Source organism: Pleurodeles waltl, chromosome 7 (assembly GCF_031143425.1).
Source record: "Pleurodeles waltl isolate 20211129_DDA chromosome 7, aPleWal1.hap1.20221129, whole genome shotgun sequence".
Classification (NCBI taxonomy): domain Eukaryota; kingdom Metazoa; phylum Chordata; class Amphibia; order Caudata; family Salamandridae; genus Pleurodeles; species Pleurodeles waltl.
This window is the reverse complement of record NC_090446.1, coordinates 5,218,679-5,240,522: the sequence shown is the minus strand read 5'-3', so window position 1 is coordinate 5,240,522 and position 21,844 is coordinate 5,218,679. Positions and strand designations below refer to the sequence as shown.

At 49.9% G+C, this 21,844-nt stretch overlaps 1 protein-coding gene across 2 annotated transcripts in view; it reads left to right on the top strand.

The window, feature by feature from the left end:
• The first annotated feature begins 3,024 nt into the window (after positions 1-3,024).
• The window catches only part of LOC138303499 (zinc finger protein 75A-like), a 56,731-nt gene continuing 37,911 nt past the window's right edge, over positions 3,025-21,844 (top strand). For both annotated transcript variants that reach the window (XM_069242679.1, XM_069242678.1), the window contains exon 1: positions 3,025-3,214. In XM_069242679.1, the coding sequence (XP_069098780.1) occupies positions 3,191-3,214 (24 nt within the window). In that variant the 5' untranslated portion in view covers positions 3,025-3,190. The remainder of the gene's footprint in view (positions 3,215-21,844) is intronic.

Sequence of the window (21,844 nt, the reverse complement as noted above, 5' to 3'; positions counted from 1 at the left end):
TAGGGCACCACGAACCATATACTAAGAAAGTGGAATGCGAATCACGAATTCTCCTCTAGGTAAGTCTAGTGTGTACAGGGGTGCTGGGAGTGTAAGAAAACACCAAAGGTAAGTAAAATACTCCACCCCAGAGCCTAGGAAAGTAGGAGTAAAGTACTGTAAGTTTCCTCAGGGTACACTACAAGTTGTGATCAGAGGTATTGCAAGAACCAAGCAAGACTGCAATCAACAAATGGTGGATTCCTGGACCTGAAGACCTGTGAAGAGAGGAGACCTAGTCCAGAAGTCGCAGAAGATTCCAAGGACAGGAGCCCCTGCCAACCTAGAAGATGGTGCAAAAATGGATTCTCCGGTTAGAAGAAGTCTGCAGGAGAACACCAAAAAAGATGGCTGTGGGTTCCTGCATGGTGCAAGAGATGTCCCACATCAAGATTTTGGATGCAGGATGTTTGCGTCGCTGGATTTGGCCAACAAGCCTTGGTCCAAGCAAGGCTGCGGCTTGTGTCAAAATGGTGCTGCCTGGACCCAAGAGGGACCTGGGGGCCTCAACTCAGATTGAGGAGGCAGAGGGGGCTCTCAACACGGGAGAGAGTCCACAAAAGACCAGGCAGCACCCACGGGAGTCCCAGGACACGGGGACAAAGAAGATGCAAAGTGCGGTTGGTGCTGCACAACAAAAGAAGGTCCCACTACGGAGAACAACTCAGTGAGTTGTGCGTCATAGGATGGAGCGCTGGGGACCTGGGCTACAGTGTGCATGAAGGATTCTTGGAAGAAGTGCACATAAGCCCAAGGAGCTGGAGAAGACGCGGTGCACAGGGGTACTGTTGCAAACCGGGAAGGCAAGCTCTTACCTCCAACAAAGTTGGACAGCTGGACCTTAGGACAGTCTGGGTCATGTTGGTCCACCACCTGTGTTCAAGGGAGCATGCTCATCGTCAGGAGAGGAGTCCCAGAGAACTGGTCGTCGTTGCAGAAGGGTGCCTGCAGAAGCAGGGAAGTGACTCCGTCACTGCATGGGAGATTCCTTCAGTTCTTCTGGTGCAGGGTGAAGACAGGGAGTCCTCAGAGCGTGCACACCTTGGAAACTGTTGCAAATGCTGGCTGGAGCTGCAGTTGCAGGTCTTTGTTGTAGTTACGGTAGTTCCTGGAGCAGTCTGCGGTTGACCTGACAGTCAGAAGCAGAGGATTCCTGGAGGAGTTTTGCAAGCTGAATCTAAGGAAACACCCAGAAGAGAGACCTTAAATATCCCTGAGAGGGAGATTGGCTACCTAACCAGGTATGCACCTATCAGGAGGGGTCTCTGATGTCCCCGGCTCGCACTGGCCACTCAGAGGTCTCCAGAGTGTCCCTACACCTTGGAATCCAAGATGGCTAATGCCAGGGACACACTGGATGAGCTCTGGGCACCACCCCTGGGGTGGTGATGGACAGGGGAGTGGTCACTCCCCTTTCCTTTGACCAGTTTTGCACCACAGCAGGGAGTGCGGGCTCCCTGAACTAGTGTAGAGTGGCTTACTCAAGGAGGGCACCATCTGTGCCCTTCAAAGCATTTCCAGAGGCTGGGGGAGGCTACCCCTCCCAAGCCTGTAACATCTGTTTCCAAAGGGAGAGGGTGTAACACCCTCCTCCCAAAGAAAATGCATTGTTCTGCCTTCCTGGGACTGAGTTGCTCAGACCCCGGGAGGGCACAAACCAGTGTGTGAGGTGGCAGCAGCTGGAGCTGCAATGGAAATCTCAGAAAGCTGGTTTGGCAGTGCTGGGGATCCATGGTAGAGCCACCAGGATGCATGGGATTTTTCCCTTCAATGCCAGATTTGGAATGGGGACAATTCCATGATCTTAGACATGTTACATGGCCATATTCGGAGTTACCATTGTGAAGCTACATATAGGTAGTGACCTATATGTAGTGCACACATGTAATGGTGTCCCCGCACTCACACAGTCCGGGGAATTTGCCCTGAACAATGTGGGAGCACTTTGGCTAGTGCCAGGGTGCCCTCACACTAAGTAACCTAGCACCCAACCTTTACCAGGTAAAGGTTAGACATATAGGTGACTTATAAGTTAGTTAAGTGCAGTGGTAAATGGCTGTGAAATAACGTGGACGTTATTTCACTCAGGCTGCAGTGGCAGGCCTGTGTAAGAATTGTCAGAGCTCCCTATGGGTGGCAAAATAAATGCTGCAGCCCATAGGGATCTCCTGGAGCCCCAATACCCTGGGTACCTCAGTACCATATACTAGGGAATTATAAGGGTGTTCCAGTATGCCAATGAGAATTGGTGAAATTGGTCACTAGCCTGTTAGTGACAATTTGTAAAGAGAGAGCATAACCACTGAGGTTCTGGTTAGCAGAGCCTCAGTGAGACAGTTAGACACCACACAGGGAACACATACATATAGGCCACAACCTTATGAGCACTGGGGTCCTGACTAGCAGGGTCCCAGTGACACATAACAAACACACTGAAAACATGGGGTTTTCACTATGAGCACTGAGCCCTGGCTATCAGGATCCCAGTGAGACAGTGACAAACACCCTGACATATAGGCAGAAATTGGGGTGGGGGGGGTTATATGCCAATAAAGGTACTTTCCTACAAACAGGGTAACAGCTCCCACACACATTTCTAAGTGCTCTGCTCTGGGGGCGTCCAGCCCACTGTGCCTTGCCCCCGGGTGCCTGTGCTGTGACTCTCATGTCTTTGGCTCTCTTGTAAAGCTCTGACACCTCCGGCCATCTCTGCTCCGGCAAGGAGAGTCTCGTGCTCTGGGCATGCGCAGTACAACGTAGTCCTAGAGACTAGTATACCTGTTCTGAGAGTGCGCGTTAGGGAGCGGACGTCCTCTGTACATGCGCACTAGAGAGTACACTTGGTTGTAGCATGCGCAGTACAGGGTAGTCTGGCTAGGATGGGACACTAGTGTACTAGTTCTGAGCATGCGTCTTCTGTACATGCGCAGTATAATGAGGGGTATGTCGTGCTCTTTGTTATGAGCATGCCCAGAAGGTGCGGTACGCGCATGCGCAGTTGACCGACAGCGCGTCTAGCACCGAGAGGGGTGTTTGCCGGTGTATCCTCTGGTCCTTGTCCCGCGGTTCTCAGGGTCAGTGCGGCCGAAACCCGGCCCTACACCGGCGCCTCGGAGACCAGTGAAGCCAAGCCCCCGAGGTCGAGCCAGCGATGCCGACGCCGCAGCCCGACCAGGTGAGCTTGGTCCTTTGGGGAGGGGGTTCGCATTCTGCTCGGGTCTCAAGGCCGGGGATGATGTCACAGGAAGTGACGTCACGCACCCTCCTGTGACATCAGGGACAGCACAAGTGTGAGCTGTGAATATCAACAACACAGGTGTGAGCTGTGAATATTAACACAGGTGTGAGCTGTGAATATTGACAACACAAGTGCGAGCTGTGAATATTAGCACAAGTGTGAGCTGTGAATATAAACAACACAACAAATGTGAGCTGTGAATATTAACAAACACAAGTGCGAGCTGTGAATATCAACAACACAGGTGTGAGCTGTGAATATTAACAAACACAAGTGCGAGCTGTGAATATCAACAACACAGGTGTGAGCTGTGAATATTAACACAGGTGTGAGCTGTGAATATTAACAACACAAGTGTGAGCTGTGAATATTAACACAGGTGTGAGCTGTGAATATTGACAACACAAGTGCAAGCTGTGAATATTAACTCAAGTGTGAGCTGTGACTATAAACAACACAGGTGTGAGCTGTGAATATTGACAAAAGCAAACAAATACAAATGATGGATGGAATGTGGAACCAATCAAACATTCACCCCCAGTCACAGATCTGGGTTTAATCCATCAATTCTTATGCTCACCATGCCATCAGGGGTGGCTCCTTTGCTATGGCGAAGGAGCGGTGCCCCACTTGCTGAGCCATAAGCAGAAAAATAAAACAATAATTTTCTATTGTTTTATTTTTCAGCTTCTGGCACAGCAGTGCAGAGAGAGGCGGGGCTGGTCCACGAGAGATAGGAGGAGAGTGCACCTAAGTGCGGATGTGTGTTTGGTTGGCCGTCTGAGCCGGCCATACACATGTGCACTTAGGTTTCTCCAGCCTGGCTGTATATACATCCGAGCTGGAAAAACAGCACAGACCCCAGGTTTGTGTCTGAGCGCCAGTGACTGCCGCTCAGACCAACTCTGACTCTACTTACATCCTATGTTTAGCATGTAAGCAGCAGCAGGATTGCTGGGGAGCCTGTGTTGGTGTCCCAGCATACGCTGGGACACCACGTCGACAAGAAGAGGAGCAACGAACGAGGCTGCGGCGTCCCTGAAGGTAGTTCCGTTTATTGTTTTTATTTTCTCCCCTCAGTGTCTGCCCACCCATCCCCTTGTGATTTGTGGCAGCAGCCGCCGCAGCACACCACCCCAGTTTGGACCCAGCCATATGCAAATCAGTCTTGACCCTGTTCCCATGGGAACAGTCCAACCCAAACTGCCAGGCCAGGTCCTCCCTGGACTGTGAACAAGCATCCTGGTACCGGTTTCAGGGTATCACCCTTCATCAGCCAGACTAGCTTGACTCCACTGGCAAAGTGAGCCCGGGACCCACAGCTGGGCATACCTGGCGCACTTGGAGTGACAAAATTAAACAAACACAAATGATGGAAAGAAGGGTGAACCAATCAAACATTCACCCCGGTCACAGATCTGTGTTTAATCCATCAATTCTTTTGCTCGCCGCGCCACCCCAGTTTAGACCCAGCCATATGAAAAGCAGTCTTGATCCTGTTCCCCAGGGGAAAAGTCCAGCCCAAACTGCCACTCCAGGTGCCCCCCGGGCCCGAACAAGCATCCTGGGACCAGTTTCAAGATAACATCCTTCATCAGCCCGGCTAGCTTAATCCATTGGCATAGTGAGCTTGGGACCCATGGCTAGGTATATCCGGCGCACCTAGGGCGACAAAAGCAAACAAACACAAATGATGGACAGAATGCGGAACCAATCAAATATTTACCCCCCAGTCGCAGATCTTGGTTTAATCCATCAATTGTTTTGCTCACCAGCCTCCCCAGTTTAGACCCAGCCATATGCAAATCAGTCTTGACCTTGTTCCCCATGGGAAGAGTCCAGCCCAAACTGTCGGGCCAGGTCCTCCCTGGACCGGAAACAAGCATCCTGGGACCGGTTTCAGGGTATCATCAGCCAGGCTAGCTTCAATCCAGTGGCACAGTGAGCCCAGTGAATATTGACAGCACAACAAGCTTATGTTGTATTAACAACCAACAACTGATATGTGAATATAAAGAAAACAAGTGTGATTTGTAAATATAACAACACTACAAGTGTGAGCTATGAATATTGATAACATAACAAGCTTGAGTTGTATTAACAAGTGTTAACTGTGAATATAAAAACACAAGTGTGAGCTGTGAATATTGACAGCACAACACGCTTGAGTTGTATTATCAACCAACAACTGTGATCTGTGAATATAAAGAAAACAAGTGTGATTTGTGAATATAACACCACAAGTGTGAGATTTGAATATTGATAGCACAAGTGTGTGCTGTGAATATTGATAAAACAACACGTGCAAGCTGTGAATATTGGTAGTGTGACTTGTGAAGGCTAATGTCCATATGTGGTGGTCAACTGATAATCCGTACATTCACCTGTGTCCTGCAGTAATCAGAGTTTCAAACCATAAAAGAGGGAATGAGGCTACAATTAAGAAAGTTAGTAATACGATTTACACATAGAAGGGAGAAACAAAAGAAGTGACAGGCATGAGTGCAGAGGGATTTAACAGAAATAAACTCCGCCTGACCTCTGTCCGTTGCTGCATTCACCAGGAGTTAAGCAGCACAAGCGCAGTGGTGGCAACATATTGTGTAGTAGTGAACAGATCCTTTTTTCCCTGTATCACTGCAATGAGGCCTACAGACTCGCTCCCCTTTTTGGAAGTTCCACGCAGTTTGCCTAACTCACCCCTAGCCTATATCAGGTTGATGTGGAAGTGCATGTGTGATGGAAACATGCTGGGTGCATGTATGCTCTCAAGAAACACACTACGAAAGGGTGAAGTGTGGTACAGTGCGCGCATGGTAAATATGTGTTTTTAAAGTACACACTCTGGTACAGTCCAGAAAGGCTGCTGTACTGAACCGTGTGTACAGACTAAATATGTTGGCTTCATGCGGTTATGCTTATGGTGACATAATACACAAGGATAACAGTTCTGTGCAGTAAGTGTGCTGTGGACACTGAGTGCAAGTGTGCCTGCGCTGGTACGTTACGTGGGAGGCCTCAGGTTCCATTTTGGGAAGCCCAGACCTGTTTGGTGAAACCTGAGGCGTCGAGGAATCCCCCAGACAGATTTGTGTTTTGTTGCATTCCGGTAAGCTGGGTGGACACACACTGGAGGATGCGTGAGCCAGGCTCTCTTTGCACATTTTGAAGGGCTCTTTGGTTCAATGATTGATCACGAGGAAGGGGCCGGGATACATCTCAGAACGAGTGTGCTGGGCCTGATAAGGGAATCATAAAAAGTAGGGCAAAGGGCCCGGGATTAAACTTTTGATGCACATATCACTGTGGCTGACATGCAATTGTGAGCTCTGGTATTCTCCTGAATCTTGTGGGTTAATCAACTTCAGAGTCGCTCCTGCTGTGCCAGACATCCTTCAGGAGGAAGAAGAAAGGGGGACTATGTCCATTTCAAAGAAGCAGAATCCCAACATAAAACCTCAAAGACTCAGATACTAAATTATTTTTTGTGTCTGGAAAAGGACTATAAGTAGGGGAGCATGAGACCCTAAACGTTGTCATATGCTGAGCAGCCAGGTGGGCTGTGTGACGAGGGGAGGCTCTGCAAGACTTCTGCCTCTGGCCAGGGCTAGGGGCGCAAGCCTACTAGTATCCCTGCCGGGTAAGGAGTCATCACCCAGGGAAACCAAGACCACCTGCCCTGGAACACCACCGCCTGCCTGTACGCCAAGACCAGTGTACACTGTGAAGGAGAGTAGAGCGTCAGAACGAGTGAGGTCAAGAGGGGAGCCCTGTGTGAGGTGTGAATCCACTATCGCACCAATCAGGCTGTAGCCTGTGTGCCAGATTGTTTCGGCGACCCTGTATGCCAGGAGGGGCCGCCATGGACTGAGCCAAGGAACAAGGTGTGAGGAGTCAGCTCCTGTACCGATTGGGCTGTAGCCCATGTGCTGGATTGTTTTGTTGACCCCATATACCTGGAGGGGCCTCTGTGAACTGAGCTGAGAAGTGTGCTGGACGCCAAGCCTGCACAGCGTTGTGGGTGGCCTAGTATGCCAGAGATATGGCCACCATGATAGCCGATGCCAGATCAGCTTGACCTGACTTGAGAGTGCTGTGGGGATGACCCCATATGCCATGACTGCAGACAAAGGCACTGAGGCCAAGGGTGCAGGCCGTCGCCCGAAAAACTGCTGATGTGACTAAGGCTGGACTAGCCCATAAGCTGTAATCTACCCCCAAAGGAGGCCAGAGGATCAGAAGGATGTAGCCAGAACCTTGTCGGGCAAGGAAACCGACCCCCTACCACCACCACCCAGATGGAGGGAATAACGACTTATCATGTGATCGCCAAAGTGGGAGGAGTCCTGTCCACCGGAACCGGACAGTAACGTGGCTCGAAGGTGAGAGCCTGCGCCTGCTGTGTACTGCTGCATAGGACCGCAGACAGCGTGACTTTGCACATCCAGAGTAGGACTTTGCTACATCGCAGAAGGGCTCCATACCATCAGAGCAGGTAAGGCAACAACTGGGCTTTTGGGAACCTGTGGGACATATTACCAGTGGTGCTGCAACCCCATAGACTATAGTGACTGAACTTACGAAAAGAGTCAAAGGGGAGTACTCTTGAGTACAATAGTTTACATTCCCTGAATGCAGTCATTGGTGAATGGGGAATAACATAAAACCGTTGCCCTCTTGGTCGGCGAACAAGCAGTGGCCCGATAACTACTTTAGCCCCAATGTCAAGGGGCATTGTGTTATTGCTTCTGAATATCATTTACCTTTGCATGTGAGAAGTTAGAATCAAAATACTTCTTTTTATATAAAAACAAGTATTGGACTGCACATTGATTTATTGTTCTCGCTTCTCAAACGTTGAGTTCTGAGTCGTATTCACTGATATGTATCTGTGCTTCCCCCCGAAGAAGCCTTGACTGCTCGTCCTACACTACCCAACTGAAAGTCAGGTGCAGATGGGGGTGCTTGGCACAATTGAGCGGGATCCATAGTAGGGCGGTCTCGGGGACATCGAGAGTAAAAGACTTCACTCACCCTGGTTGGGCCCAGTAACCCCTGCTTGTCCGTAGCCCTCTGAATGGGGTTCTGACAGACCTTGAACCATCAGCCCTACTATTTCTCCCACATTTTGTAAAATAGCCATAGGTACAGTTGGCTGTAAAGCAGGGTGACTGATATATTGTAATGCTATCCAGACTGGTGATCAAGAAGTCCTATACAATATGATATATATTACATGTATTAGAGGTAAGTTTCCATCATTTGGCATGAGTAAGCCATTTACATCCCTTTAATTTGTGAGGGACCAGTACCAGTTCCTAAGAATTTTGGACTATGATCATTTAAGTGCCAGTATGGCAGTTTCCTGTCATGACCTGTACACAAGGAGGCCCAGTCTATTAGGGAGTAGTCTCTGCAGAAAAGGGTTTGGCAGTAGAGTCTAGACCTCAGGTCTAACTTTACCTTTGTGAATGGGACCCCTAGTGCCCCATGTCTGTTAAAAGTCAGTAGGTACACAGCCTTTATGTGGCATCTGTTTTCCAGAAGTTGAAATGGTCTCACAAAGTGTCACAGTACAACTTTTTAGAACTATATGGTGGACATGCCTTGGAAGCCATGACTGTAAGGTCTGTACTATGAGAATGTGGGTTCACACTCTATGGGACTTTCAGCTGGTTGTGTGACCACACAGTACGGTGGCTCAGTGGGGACCAAAATAATTCGTCCATGGCTCTCGCACACCTTAGGAAGCACTTCAATGAGGCTGGCTTTTCCTTCTCTCCTACCCCCCCCCCTCCTGGTTACAGCTGATGTATCAGCGTGCTTCAAGTTTGTCCTCTGCTCCCGTCAGTGCAATCAGCCTCTGACTTCACCAGTGTTCTGTTTGCATCTCTGTTGTGCTGGTCTTGCTCTTTTTCTCACTGCTGCAGATTTTAAGATGGTGTAGTGTACAGGGTTGATGATGTCATGTCTTAACTATCACTTGTGACCCTCTCCGCAGCTGCCTGCAATGAAGATTCTCCTGTCCTGTCAATCACTGCATCCCCATGACAGCTGTTTGGCATCGCTACAGGTCCTCCAATACTGCAGTAGGGTAGGTTCTTAAGGCAACTTACAGAGTTCCAGCAGGGAGCGGACATTTCAAACCTAGCAGAGCAGCACCCTGAGGTTTCCAGAGCAGCTCCTCTCATTAACGTGAGGGATCTGTAGGTATGCTTGCACTGTGCAGAACCTTTCCACCCCCCCACCCCCAACAGACTGGGTGCCCACAGCCTTAGGGGGCCTGCTCTGGAAACACACAGACTTGTGGTGGCCAGTTGACTGGCCTGGCCCGCCCGCATCACTGTCCATCTGGGGCCCTGCAGTCCGATCTTGAACCTGGTGCCATTTACCCTGACCCAGTCTGAATGGCAGAGGACGGCAGTACTTCTCCATCAGCGACACAGCGACATGCCCCTGATCTAGTCTCTAAACCTGTGGGCGTTGGACCCCATATGGCAGATGGGGTGCTTCCCCAGATTTACAACCATGTCGCTCATGCTGCCCCTTGGAAGGGAGGAGCCATTGATCAACTGCCGGTCCCCTAACCTGTGTTACTCAACTCCTGGAGCCTGGGGTTGTCTTCCGCGACATGCAGCTCTACCCTCCTCACTTGTCCGTGCTGACGGTATGATCCCTGAATAAGGGCCGTCCATCTGCACCCCTGGAAGGCTCTTCCTGGGTACGCTGGGTCAACCAACTGTTCTCTACATTTTGGAAGCCAAATTCACCTTATCACCAGCACAGGGAGCTGCCCGTCCGTCCTCTGTGCCATGGGGAGCGCTTCCCCCTCCCCGGGGCATTAACCTTTTCCTTGACCTGGAGATGCCCTCTGGCAAAATCTCCTGCCAGCTGCCCTTCTCGAACGCCATCTCCCAGCAACGCCCCAAGGCTGCACTTCATCTCATTATAGAATGCTTCCTTTGTCATGAGCAGATGCACCAGCTCCTAACTGCTGTTCAATTCCACGCCCGTACACATTTGAGGGGCAGTAGATACGCATTGCTGTCAATTTCTTGCAGGAGACCAACAACAGGAGGAAGGTGTTCCTGGCTTTCCAGCCCCAGCTTCAAAAACTGGACATTAAGTTCAGACTGTTTGAACCTGTATGTGGATCATGAAGGACGACAGGTCCAAATACTTCTTTGACCTGGGTTTCCTACGTCTCATCCTGGAAGGTATATCTGACCATGCTATGGAACTTGCCCCACTGGACTCACTGACTGCTCCCACGTCCCACAGAGACCTGCCTCCCCCCTTCTACCACCCCAGTGTTCCCACTGATTGTTTGTTTTCTTCCCCTAAGGACCTACAGCGTGCCTGACCTGCAAGCCTAGACCTGCGGTTCATAGTCTCCAACCCTCTCTGAGGCCCGCGCTCGGCTCAGCACCATAATACTCATTTCCCTTCTCCTCCTCCCCTTTGTCCCCCTTTTGTAACAGGTGTAGGAAAGTACCCTCTTTAAGCATTGGTTACCTCCACTTTGTGTCTACTAGCAGTGTGCTTAGACTGTTTTCACTGGGATTCTGCTAACCAGGACCCCAGTGATTATGCTCTTTCCCTCCAAATTTGGTTACCTTGGACCTTGTGCACTCCACAATTGGCATACTGGTGTCCTCTTATAAGTCCTTAGTATATGGTACTTTGGTACCCAGGGCATTGGTACACCAGGGGTCCCCCATGGGCTCCAGCATGCATTATGCCAGCCATGGGAGCCAATGCAAAATGTGTCTGCAGGACTGCCATTGCAGCCTCGTGAAAAGGTGCATGCCCCCTTTTACCACAAGTCACTACACCAGGTCACTGTAAGTCACCCCCATGGTAGATCCTTCCAGCCCAAAGGGCAGGGTGCAGGTCCCTGTGTGTGAGGGCAGAGCAGAGGTACCCCTATGAACTCCAGTTCCATTGTGCTGGACTTCGTATGTGCGGGAAGCCATTTTACCCGTGTACTGGACACACTACCTGTGTCCAGCTACATAATGGTAACTCCGAACCTGGGCATGTTGGTATCCAACATGTCAGTATCATACCCCACTACTAATGCCAGTGTTGGTGGCATGATTCTATGCACTCTGGGGGATCCTTATTGCCCCTACCAGTGTTCAAGGGCTTTTCAGGCAGCCCACACTGCTGCAGCACTTCAGACAGGTTTCTGCCCTCCTGCTGCTTGACCAGCACAGGCATGGGAATGCAGAACAAAGGATTTCCTATAGGAGAGAGAGAGGCAACACCCTCTCCCTTGGAAATAGATGTTACAAGGCTTGGGAGGGGTAGCCTCTCCAAGCCACTGGTTTGCTTTGAAGGGGCACTTTTGGTACCCTCCTTGCATAAACTGGTTTGCACCAGCTCTGGCGCGAACCTGGACAAAGGAAAGGGGAGTGACCACTCCCCTGTTCATCACCGCCCCAGGGGTGGCGCCCATAGCTCCTCCAGGTGGCCACTCAATTCTGTCATCTTGAAACCAAGATGGGCAGAGGCCCCTGGATGCATCTGAGTGGCCAGGTCAGGCAGGTGACGTCAGAGGCCCCTCCTGATAGGTGGTTAAAGTGCAAGGTGACCAAACCCCCTTTCAGGGCTATTTAGGGACTTCTTTGCGGGTGGGTCCCCAGAATCGACGTGCAAGACTCCACCAGGTCTCCTCTGCATTGTTTACTTCTGCTCCTACCCACTGGAGCTGCAACGAGGCACTTCAAGAACTGACAAGACTGCAACTCCAGAGACGACCTCGCCTTGCAACATTGTTTCCCTGGCTCCTTCCAGCAACTGCAACATTTCCCCGGGTTTGGGGTCGGCAAGACTTCAGCTACTCCAAGAAGCAAAAATAAATTTCCCTTGGAGTGAAGGAGTCACTACCTTACATTTTGCAGGCACCTATATCTACGAAGTCCGGCTGTGTGGATCTTGCATCACATGTGGTGGTCTGGAGTCGTCCCCTTGGTCCTTTCTGCCCGCTTTCCAGCTTGGGAGACAATGAGCCCTTGCCTATCCATGCATGACATTACCCTTGTGCACCATGATTATTGCAGCAACCAAGGCTTGCTGTTGCTTACGCCAAAGGATCTTCAGGCTCCTAATAGCCCCAGCTCCCAGCACTTCATCCTTGCAAGGACAGTCTCTCTGCTGCTCCAGTGACGTGGGACTCCTCTCCAGGTATGCTGATTGAGCCTCACTGCAATTTAGTGTGCCTGCTGGCAGTGGGGGCTGCGACTGCTTCTGCTGGCTCTCCCAACTGCTGAGAGTCAGCCCAGGCTCCCCTCCAAGGGTCGAGCCCTCTGAATCTTCCCGGTCTTCTTCAGCCTTGCAACTCTTCTTTTGTCTCCTCTTGCATTTGCCAAGGCTTCTTGGTGGTTCCCTTAACCACTGATCATCTTCTACCTGCCGACCGGCACGGGACACCATCTACATCGCTCCAAGGACTCCTCTGCAGCTCCTGGACCCCACAGCTGGTCTTCTTCTACCCCCGTCGACCCGGATCTTCATCCACAGAAGGGTGGGTAGTGACTCCTGCCCCGACTGGACACTCCATCGTTGACTGGACTCTGTCCCCTTCTTTTGCAGGTCCTCTTCTTCCAGAATCCACCTTTGGGTTCCTCTGGTCTGGTCCTATACTTGCACAATCCCTTTTCTAAGCACCCTTGCGAAAACCAGGAATTTACCTCTGCTCTCCTGGTCACTCAACTCTTGGGATCCCGGGTTCCTCCTGCTCCCCTCTAACTACTTCATATCCTTGGGTGGAAGACTTCACTTTGCATTCCACTATTTTAATATATGGTTTGGTCCCCCTCCAGGGCCCTAACTATTTTTCTAAAACTCTTACCAATGCTTGTTTTTTTCTATGCTAATTTCTGATTGCTAATATTCACCCCCAGTCACAAAGATCTGGGTTTAATCCATCGTTTTTTTGCTCACCACACAACCCCAGTTTAGACCCTGCCATATGGAAATCAGTCTTGACCCTGTTTCCCATATGAACAGTCCAGCCCGAACTGCCAAGCCAGGTCGTTCCTACAAGAGGCATTTCATCCTCCACAGTGCCCGAGGGGTCCCCATACCACCCCCTCTAACTCCTTTTCCTTTCTTCCTCTCTCCTCTCCTCCTTCCTTCCCTTTTCCCATCTACTCTCCCCCACCATCTACTCACTCTGCCACGCTTTTCCCTACCCCTTTCCGTCCTACTCATAGAGGCCTCTGCTTCCCAATGTAATTGACCAGCCCCAATCCTACCCTGATGGCTGCTCCTGCCGTCATAACCTTCTCCTCCACCGTGCCATCTCCTGGAATGTTAAGGGCCTGACACAATATATAAAGGGCAAGAAGGTGCTGTCCTACCTGCAATCAAAACAGGTCGATGTGGCCTTCCAGCGTCCGAAAAACTGCATGGGGATTGGGTGGGACGTGTGGTCCATAGTAGCTGCCCAGCATGGACAGCACTGGGCCCCGGACCATATCCCTGCACGTCGTCATTGTCAAGACCTGGTCCTAGCCAGATGGCCCCTTTGTTTTTGTTAAATTAATACTCAGGGAGCAGACACTTTGCGTTGGCTTGGTATACTCTCCCACAGGCCCCAAGTGTCTCTTCCTCCTCCAGCTCAACCGCCTCCTTACTGAAATTAGGGCCTCACATTATGTAATTGGGGGGGGGTGGGGGTGGAATTTAGGCATGGACATAATGCTGGATCATCAGAAATAATGCAGACATGTCCCTCCTAAGGGATGTGCTATCTGGTCATGGCTTGGAGAAGCATATTTGTCTCCTGTGCCCGGAAGTTTGGAGTACACCTTTTTATCACCAGTGTACATCACCCAGTCCAGATTGCAATAATTCCTGGTTTCCCACCAGGTGGTTGCCATCACCTGGAATCCCGGATCATGGAGACTGCTCTCTCCAACTACTGCCAAGTCTTGCTTTCTCTGGACCTCGTTTTTGCCTCCTTGGGTTGTAAACCAGGGAGCTTGAATATACCGCGATACACACTCCTCAGGGTAAAACCCAGCTCCGTTCCCACATACTTGGAATACAACAAAGGCGTTGTTTTCTCTCACAGGGTTCTGTGGGCAGCGGAGAAGGTGGCAGTCCGTGGTCAGCGCATGAGGGATGGAGCCCTAGCCAATGCACAGAGAGTGACTTTTAGAAATGGGGTCTCTATTTGGCAGTCGGTTTGCACCATGTCCATGTAGGGACCCTACCTGTAGTCAGGATAAGGGAGATACCCTGCTTGGATAACCCCTGCTCTCACCCCCTTGGTAGCTTGGCACGAGCAGTCAGGCTTATCTCAGAAACAATGTGTAAAGCATTTAAACATAACATACAGTAATACAGTGAAAACACTACAAAAGGACACCACACCGGTTTTAGAAAATAGCTGATATTTATCTGGGTAAAACAAGACCAAAACTAGAAAAATCCAACATACAGAAATAAAGATATGACTTTTGCAAGAATGAACTTACAAATACTTTTCCTTGAAGTCGATAGCTTCGTCTGGGACTATTACAGCGTTGAGAACAACAAATCCAACAATTCAGGCCGGCCGTGGAGTTGGTGGCCAGATACGGTGTCAAAAATACCCGCAAACAGTACCTTAGAAATGCAGGGCATCATGATCCTTGTGATGAGATCCAGAGTGCTGCGTCGGTTCTGGAGGTCAGTGTGGGGGTTGTCGGGCCCTTGAAGTCACACATGTTGCAGATTGAACTCCAGGTTGATGATGAGGGAGCGCTGATGTGGATGGTGTAGGGACTGTGGTGCACAGCGGGACGATGCGACATGCAGTGCCCACAGGTCACGGTGCAGGCAGCAGCTCAGTGACTGCATCCTGTAGCTTTGGTGATGCCAGGGCTACGTTGTGAAGCGGGGTGGTGCAACATGCGGGATCTCCAGGTCATGTTGCAGGTAACAGCATCGTCATTGCTGAATCACTGTCGTCAGTAGACCCAATGGAGCGGTACGGGGTGGGCTCCTTGTGGTGCCCATGGGTCGTGGTGCAGGCAGGGGTGTCTGTTGACAAAACCCGAGTCAATGGCACTGGTGTTGGTGGTCTGGGGCTGCGGTGCAAAACAGTGCTTTGTGTACTTCACAAGCAGTGTCTTCAGGCCACGGTACAGGCAGCAGAATTGGTGGCAGCGTAGAGCATTGCCGTCAGGGATACCAAGGCTGCAGTGTGAGCAGGGCGATGCGAAGTGTGGGGCCCACCGGCCACAGTGCAAGCAGCTGCCTGATGACAGTGTCAGGTGGCATCATCGGTAAGACCAGGATTGCGGTGCGGCGTGTGTCATAGGTCTGTGTGGCGTCGTAAGGTCACGGTGCAGTCCATGGCATCGTTGAGGGCGTCACAGTGGGTTTTCTTCTGTTTAAGCAAAAAACACACAGTTCCCAGTTATGTAGGTAGATGAAGCTGAAGTCTTTGATATCCCTGAGCCTTCCACCAGGAGGCAAGCTCTACTCCAAGCCCTTGGAGAAACCTCACAAGCAGGATACACAACAAAGTCCAGTCTTTGCTCACTTTAGGGCAGAAGCAGCAACTGCAGGCCAACCCAGCAAAGCTCACACAGCAAAGGGGCAGTACTCCTCCTCCAGCTCTTCTCCTTGGCAGAGGTTCCTCTTGATCCAAAAGGGTTCACTATTTATACCCAGTTCTGCCTATGAAGTAGGCAAACTTCAAAAGAAATTCTCTGTTGTTGACAAGGTTCTGCCTTGCCCACGCCTGGCCCCAGACACGCACCAGGGGGTTGGAGACTGCATTGTGTGAGGGCAGGCACAGCCCTTTCAGGTGTAAGTGACCACTCCTCCCTCCACTCTAGCCCAGATGGCCCATCAGGATACGCAGGATACACCACAGCTCCCTTTGTGTCACTGTCTAGAGGGAATTCACAACAGCCCACTGTCCGTCTGACCCAGATATGGAATACACAAGCAGGCAGAGGCACAGATTGGTTTAAGGAAGAAAATGCCCACTTTCTAACAGTGGCAATTTTCAAACAGACAATTTAAAACCCAACTTCACAAAAAGATGTGTTTTTAAATTGTGAGTTCAGAGACCGCAAACTCCATATCTTCGTCTGCTCCCAAAGGGAAACTGCACTTAAAAGTTATTTAAAGGCAGCCCCCATGTTAACCTATGAGAGAAATAGGCCTTGCAACAGGGAAAACCGAATTTGGCAGTATTTCTCTGTTAGGACATGTAAAACACACCAGCACATGTCCTACATTCTAAATACACTGCACCCTGCCCTTGGGGCTACCTAGGGCCTACCTTAGGGGTGCCTCACACGTAGTAAAAGGCAAGGTTTGGGCCTGGCAAGTGGGTACCCTTGCCAGGTCGAATGGTAGTTTAAAACTGCACACACAGTCATTACAGTAGCAGGTCTGAGCCATGTTTACAGGGCTACTAATGTGGGTGGCACAACCAGTGCTGCAGGCCCACTAGTAGCATTTGATTTACAGCCCTGGGCACCTCTAGTGCACCTTACTAGGGACTTACCAGTAAATCACAGGGCTTGAAAAAAGCTACTCGACCACGGGTCTGGCGAGTTTTATTTATGAGGGCGAGCTATTTTTAGATTCCACTCATGGAAAAAGAACAGGTGTTCTTTTCAGTCAGAAACTGAATTAGTAATTAAGGTGCCTTTAAATATTATTCTTGTCACATTTGCTCTGTGTTCAGAGACCGGTCAAAAGTCAGTTTGTCTTCTTGCAGTGCAAATACTTTTTCTTGTGACTGCAGAGTTCCAGGATTTTGTAAGGTAAACTGTCTGACCTGAGTGAAATGAAAGGCTTTTGGTATCAGGTTTTTCCTAACACACAACATTTATATAACTAAGTCAAATTTACAAACATTTCAAAATATATTTCAGTAGCTATGAAAGACCATGTTTTCTGCTTCTATGTGATGAAAAAGGTCAGAATACTTGGTGATGTGCAAATGATAAATGTTTTCTGAAACCCAATTTTCGCAGATTATTGTTAATACATTATATAGTTTTACCAGTAAAGCTGCAAGTTAGTGGGAAGGTTTTTAGACATTTCTTGGAAATGTACTGTCTGTAAATGATAGTGCCCTACCACATCATGCTTTAGTAATATACTTATTAAAAATGAGTGTTTAAACATAAACTGAGAAACCCTCCTGCCCTGATGGCAAAGCTGTTAGTAAACTAAGAGGCAAGTCCTGTACGGATCATGTGTGCCCTATATGTGGGCTAGATTATACATGGAGCAAACATTTAGGGCCTGATTCTAACTTTGGAGGACGGTGTTAAACCATCCCAAAAGTGGCGGATATACCACCGACCGTATTACGAGTCCATTATATCCTATGGAACTCGTAATACGGTAGGTGGTATATCCGCCACTTTTGGGACGGTTTAACACCGTCCTCCAAAGTTAGAATCAGGCCCTTAGTGTATTTAATCCAAAAAAAATTTACACTAGAAATGCTGAAATCACATATTTGAAGATGCACTCGTGAGAATGAAGAAAAAAGGAGACTGTAAAATACAATATTTGCCTAGGATCACACAATTTAAATTTTCAAGTACATTACAGTTAGGTTGAGTAGATTATTCAAGCTACCCAATTTGCGGGTCTAGTAACATTTTTATGATTTTCGAAGCCTGAAACAAATATGCCAGTCATGGATAAACCAATCACCAATATAATTTCTATAGGGAGCAATTGTGTTTAGCACTGATCAGCAGTGGTAAAGTGCGCAGGGTCAATAAACCAGCAAAAACAGATCAGAAAAAAATAGGAGGAAGAAGGCGAAAAGTTTGGAGATAACCCTGCAAAAAGGGCCATTTCCAACAGTGACCCAACAAAAAGATCTAGAGAGTAAGATTGTGACTCTCACGTCTCTATACCACACAGCCCTCCTCCCCCACCTGTGCTTTGAGAAGACCCATGTGGACCTTAACTCCCTATTCAATTCCAAGACCGAGTTCGCACTCCAGAAGCTTAAGGGTTGCATTTACTAACAGGGCAAGAAGGTGGGATGCCTACTAGCGGTCCAACTGCAACAACAGGAGGCAGTGCTCCCTGTCCCTTCTATCCAGTCAGCGGATGGTGCCGCCCACAAGATAGCGCCAACGAATTTGCGGATTTCTGTTAGGCCTTTTATACCCCGGTGATAATGGCTGACCCTGCCTAATTGAAGGCCTTCCTAGCCTCAATAAGTCCGGTAGGGACTTGCTCGATGGGGAAATTAGCAAGACCGAGAAAGTGGAGGCCATCTCCAGAGTCTGCAATCACAAGGCTCCTGGGGAGCATGGCTTCTCTGCGGAGTTCTACAAGTGGGCGGGAGAAAATGACTCCCTCTGTGAAGCTGACTAAACGGGATCACTTAGCTCCGTCTCTATTAGAGCGGAGATAGCAGTCTTCTCGAAGCAGGGGAAAGACCCTCTTCTTTGTGGGAGCTATGGGCCCACCTCCCTACTCAAGGGGGACATCAGAATCCTTGGTAGTGTGCTGGCGGCCCATCTGCGCCAGGAGATTCCGTCATTGATCCACCTCACACAGGTGGGGTTTGTCCTGAGATGCTCCTCAGGAACCACCTCCGCACCCTCGCTCATACACTGTGGTCCACTAAAGACCTACAGTACGAAGACCTTGCCCTCTCCCTAGACGCTGAGAAGGTGTTTGATATGATTGAGTGAGGGTACCACTTCGCAATCCTGCAACGGTTCGGTCTAGGGGAGAGATTTATAACCAAAGTCCGCTGGCTCTGTGGCTCCCATACTGATCAGGTGAACTGTGGAGGCTTCCTGTCAGACTTGTTCCCAATCCAGAGGGGGACTCTGCAGGGCTACCCGTTGTTACCCCTGCTGTTCCTCCTCACCATAGAACCCCTCACTGCATCTCTTTGCCAGTCCCTGCTCCTCTCTGGTGTCTCTATTCGAGGTGGAACGTCCACAGTATATCTCTAGGCGGATGATCTACTGCCCACCCTCAGAGACCTTCCTTGCTTTCTCCCGTCCCTGTTGGACATCATCAATGACTTTTCGGCGCTTTCAGGCTACTGAGTGAACTGGGACAAGAGTGAGCCGTTGCTCCGTTCAAACAGGACTACAAGCGTGGCGATATCTAACTACCCTTTCCACTGACAATCATCATGCCTCAAGTACCTGGGGGTCTGTGTTAACAGGGGTCTGGACTGAAAGCTGGAAAATAACCTTAATTTCCTGATGGTCTACATGAAGCTGAATTTTGAAAAAATTGTCCCACCTCAGACTATCCTTGTGGGGGAGAGTACACGCAGTGAGAATGGTGACGTTGGCACCGTTCACCTATGTACTTGGCATGCCGCCCTTGTTGGTCCCTTTGTCTATGCATGGATAAAGACCTATGATCTTTTGTTTGAGGGGCATCCTGCCCCCGCTTAGCCATTGCCAAACTTCTGCCTCAACGATGGTGTTGCGGCTTGGGCCTCCTTCACTTGAGCACTATGCTCTGTCTCTCCACCTCTCTCAGCTTGCTGACATGCTCCCGGGATGCAGGACCTGCTACTGTTGCTAAATGTGGGTGCATACTACTGGGCTGCCCAGAGGGACTGCTCCCACTTTACTGGGATGAAGTGCTTCCACCACCTCCTGCCAGTCTGATCCAGCAGGCCATGATGAAATCCTGGCGGCAAGCCCATCGCCTCTTTGGACTGGGCCCCCTTCTCCATGAGCATGTGCCAATCTGGGGTAATGCCAGCCTGCGCATTGAGGGTGAGGTCTTGGACTGGGAACCAAGGCGGTCGGCAGGCATCAACAGCCTCCGACAGGTCATTCGCCGGGGTACCCTCAAATACTTTGCAGCACTCTGTGAGGAGTGTGGCCTACCGCCACATTCATCGTGTCGGTACTTCCAATTACAACACTGTCTTAGCCATTGCTTAGGTGCGCGATCCTGGGCCCTCCCATCCTCACCTGTATTCTCCTATCTAAGAACGTAGGGCCGTTTCCTCGGGGTAATGTCAAGTTTCTACAGTCTTTTGAATCGTCAACTTTTGTTGCTTCCTCTCCTCAATAATCTCTGTGTTAAATGGCAGGCTGCACTGCAGATGGACTACCAGGCGGACAACTAGGCCAAACTCCTAGAAGCGTTTGACCAGGGACGAGGCAGGCACATATAAAGTTCTACATTTTTAAGACACTGCATGATTGTCACTGGAGTGGGTTTTGGTATGCCCCCTTCCAGGACTCTCAGTGAGCCTGCCTGGGGCACATAATTTACGCTCTCTCTCCCCCGACCACGAGTGTGTAGCAGAATCCATTCGTCTCCCATCTTCTCCCTTCAGGTCACTTGATAGCTTTTTGTTCTGTAAAGAAATTAAGACGTTAACTTCCTTGGCCAATGAGGCATTCTCTTTCCTCGTACCAGTGATGCTTGTGCTTGGAAGTGTCCCTTGAATGATTAGTAAAATAATTTATTTTCTCACTCAACGACATATCCTATAAAATCAGATGGATAAAGTGCACTGGCCTTGTCACTTGCCTGAAAGCGAGGAACCAATTCACTTGGCCCTGTGTATAATACAGTTTGATATAACTAACCTGCTATAGCTAGATGTTTTGAAAGCCTGCATTTGATTTAAAGGGAGTACCACACTATTTGGGCCACAGACTGTAAGGATAGTTGCAGTGGTTGTGCAGGCTTTGCCTGAGCCATGCGCTTACATTTATCAATGGTCATTAATCACAGGGCCCGCGTTGAGAACCCAGATGAGGCCACTCAAGAAGGAGCAACATCTGTCAGGGAAGTGATGGTTTCCTTGGGAACTCCTCAGTTTCGATCACCACAAACGGGCATCTAAGCGCCAAATCTCCAACCTCAAGTCCCTATTCCCTCCATGGCATCCAGATTCTCTCATCTTCTCCCAGTTCTTGCTCTGCATCACAACTCTCACCAGGTCCAGCAATATTTTCATCAGCACAGCTTCTCTTTTTGTGGAAAATAGGGTGACTTTGTTGGCTAACTGTGGTCCACTGCTGGACTCCAATGTTCTGGCCCCTAAGCCTTGAGGGTTTTGGGCACGTGAGCACACTGTCAGTCAACAGCAATTCAGGCTGTGGATCTGTGTCAAGAGGAGTAGCATTGTGACGACTCCTTGTGGTTGTTGGTTCCTGCACAGAAGAGGTTGCAGGCGGTAGCTGGGGGACCAGTGTGGTCAAACCCAGGGTGAACTTCAGCTCTGGAGGGTCTCTGTGGCACCATTGACCCACTTTGACTTGGGCACGGGGGCTTAGGTGCAGTGGTGCTTTTAGGTATCAGGTTTTCACGGTCTGGGGCTCTCGCAGTTGTTCTTTGGAGTCTGCGGGGTGCAGGGGAGTAGCTCTACAGCCCCACAGGAGATGCTGGTTGTTCTCCAAGTGTGGGCAGTCTTCCCACGCTTTTGGAGGCAGAGCAGCTGCAGAACGACACAACTTTGTCACAATTGTCAAGGACGGCAGGCTTGGGACTAAGTTGCTGCTCCTCAGTTCTTGCTTTTTGTGGCTCTTAGCTGTCCTCCTTCTCAGGCCAGTAGAATCTAAGTTCCTGGTGTCATGG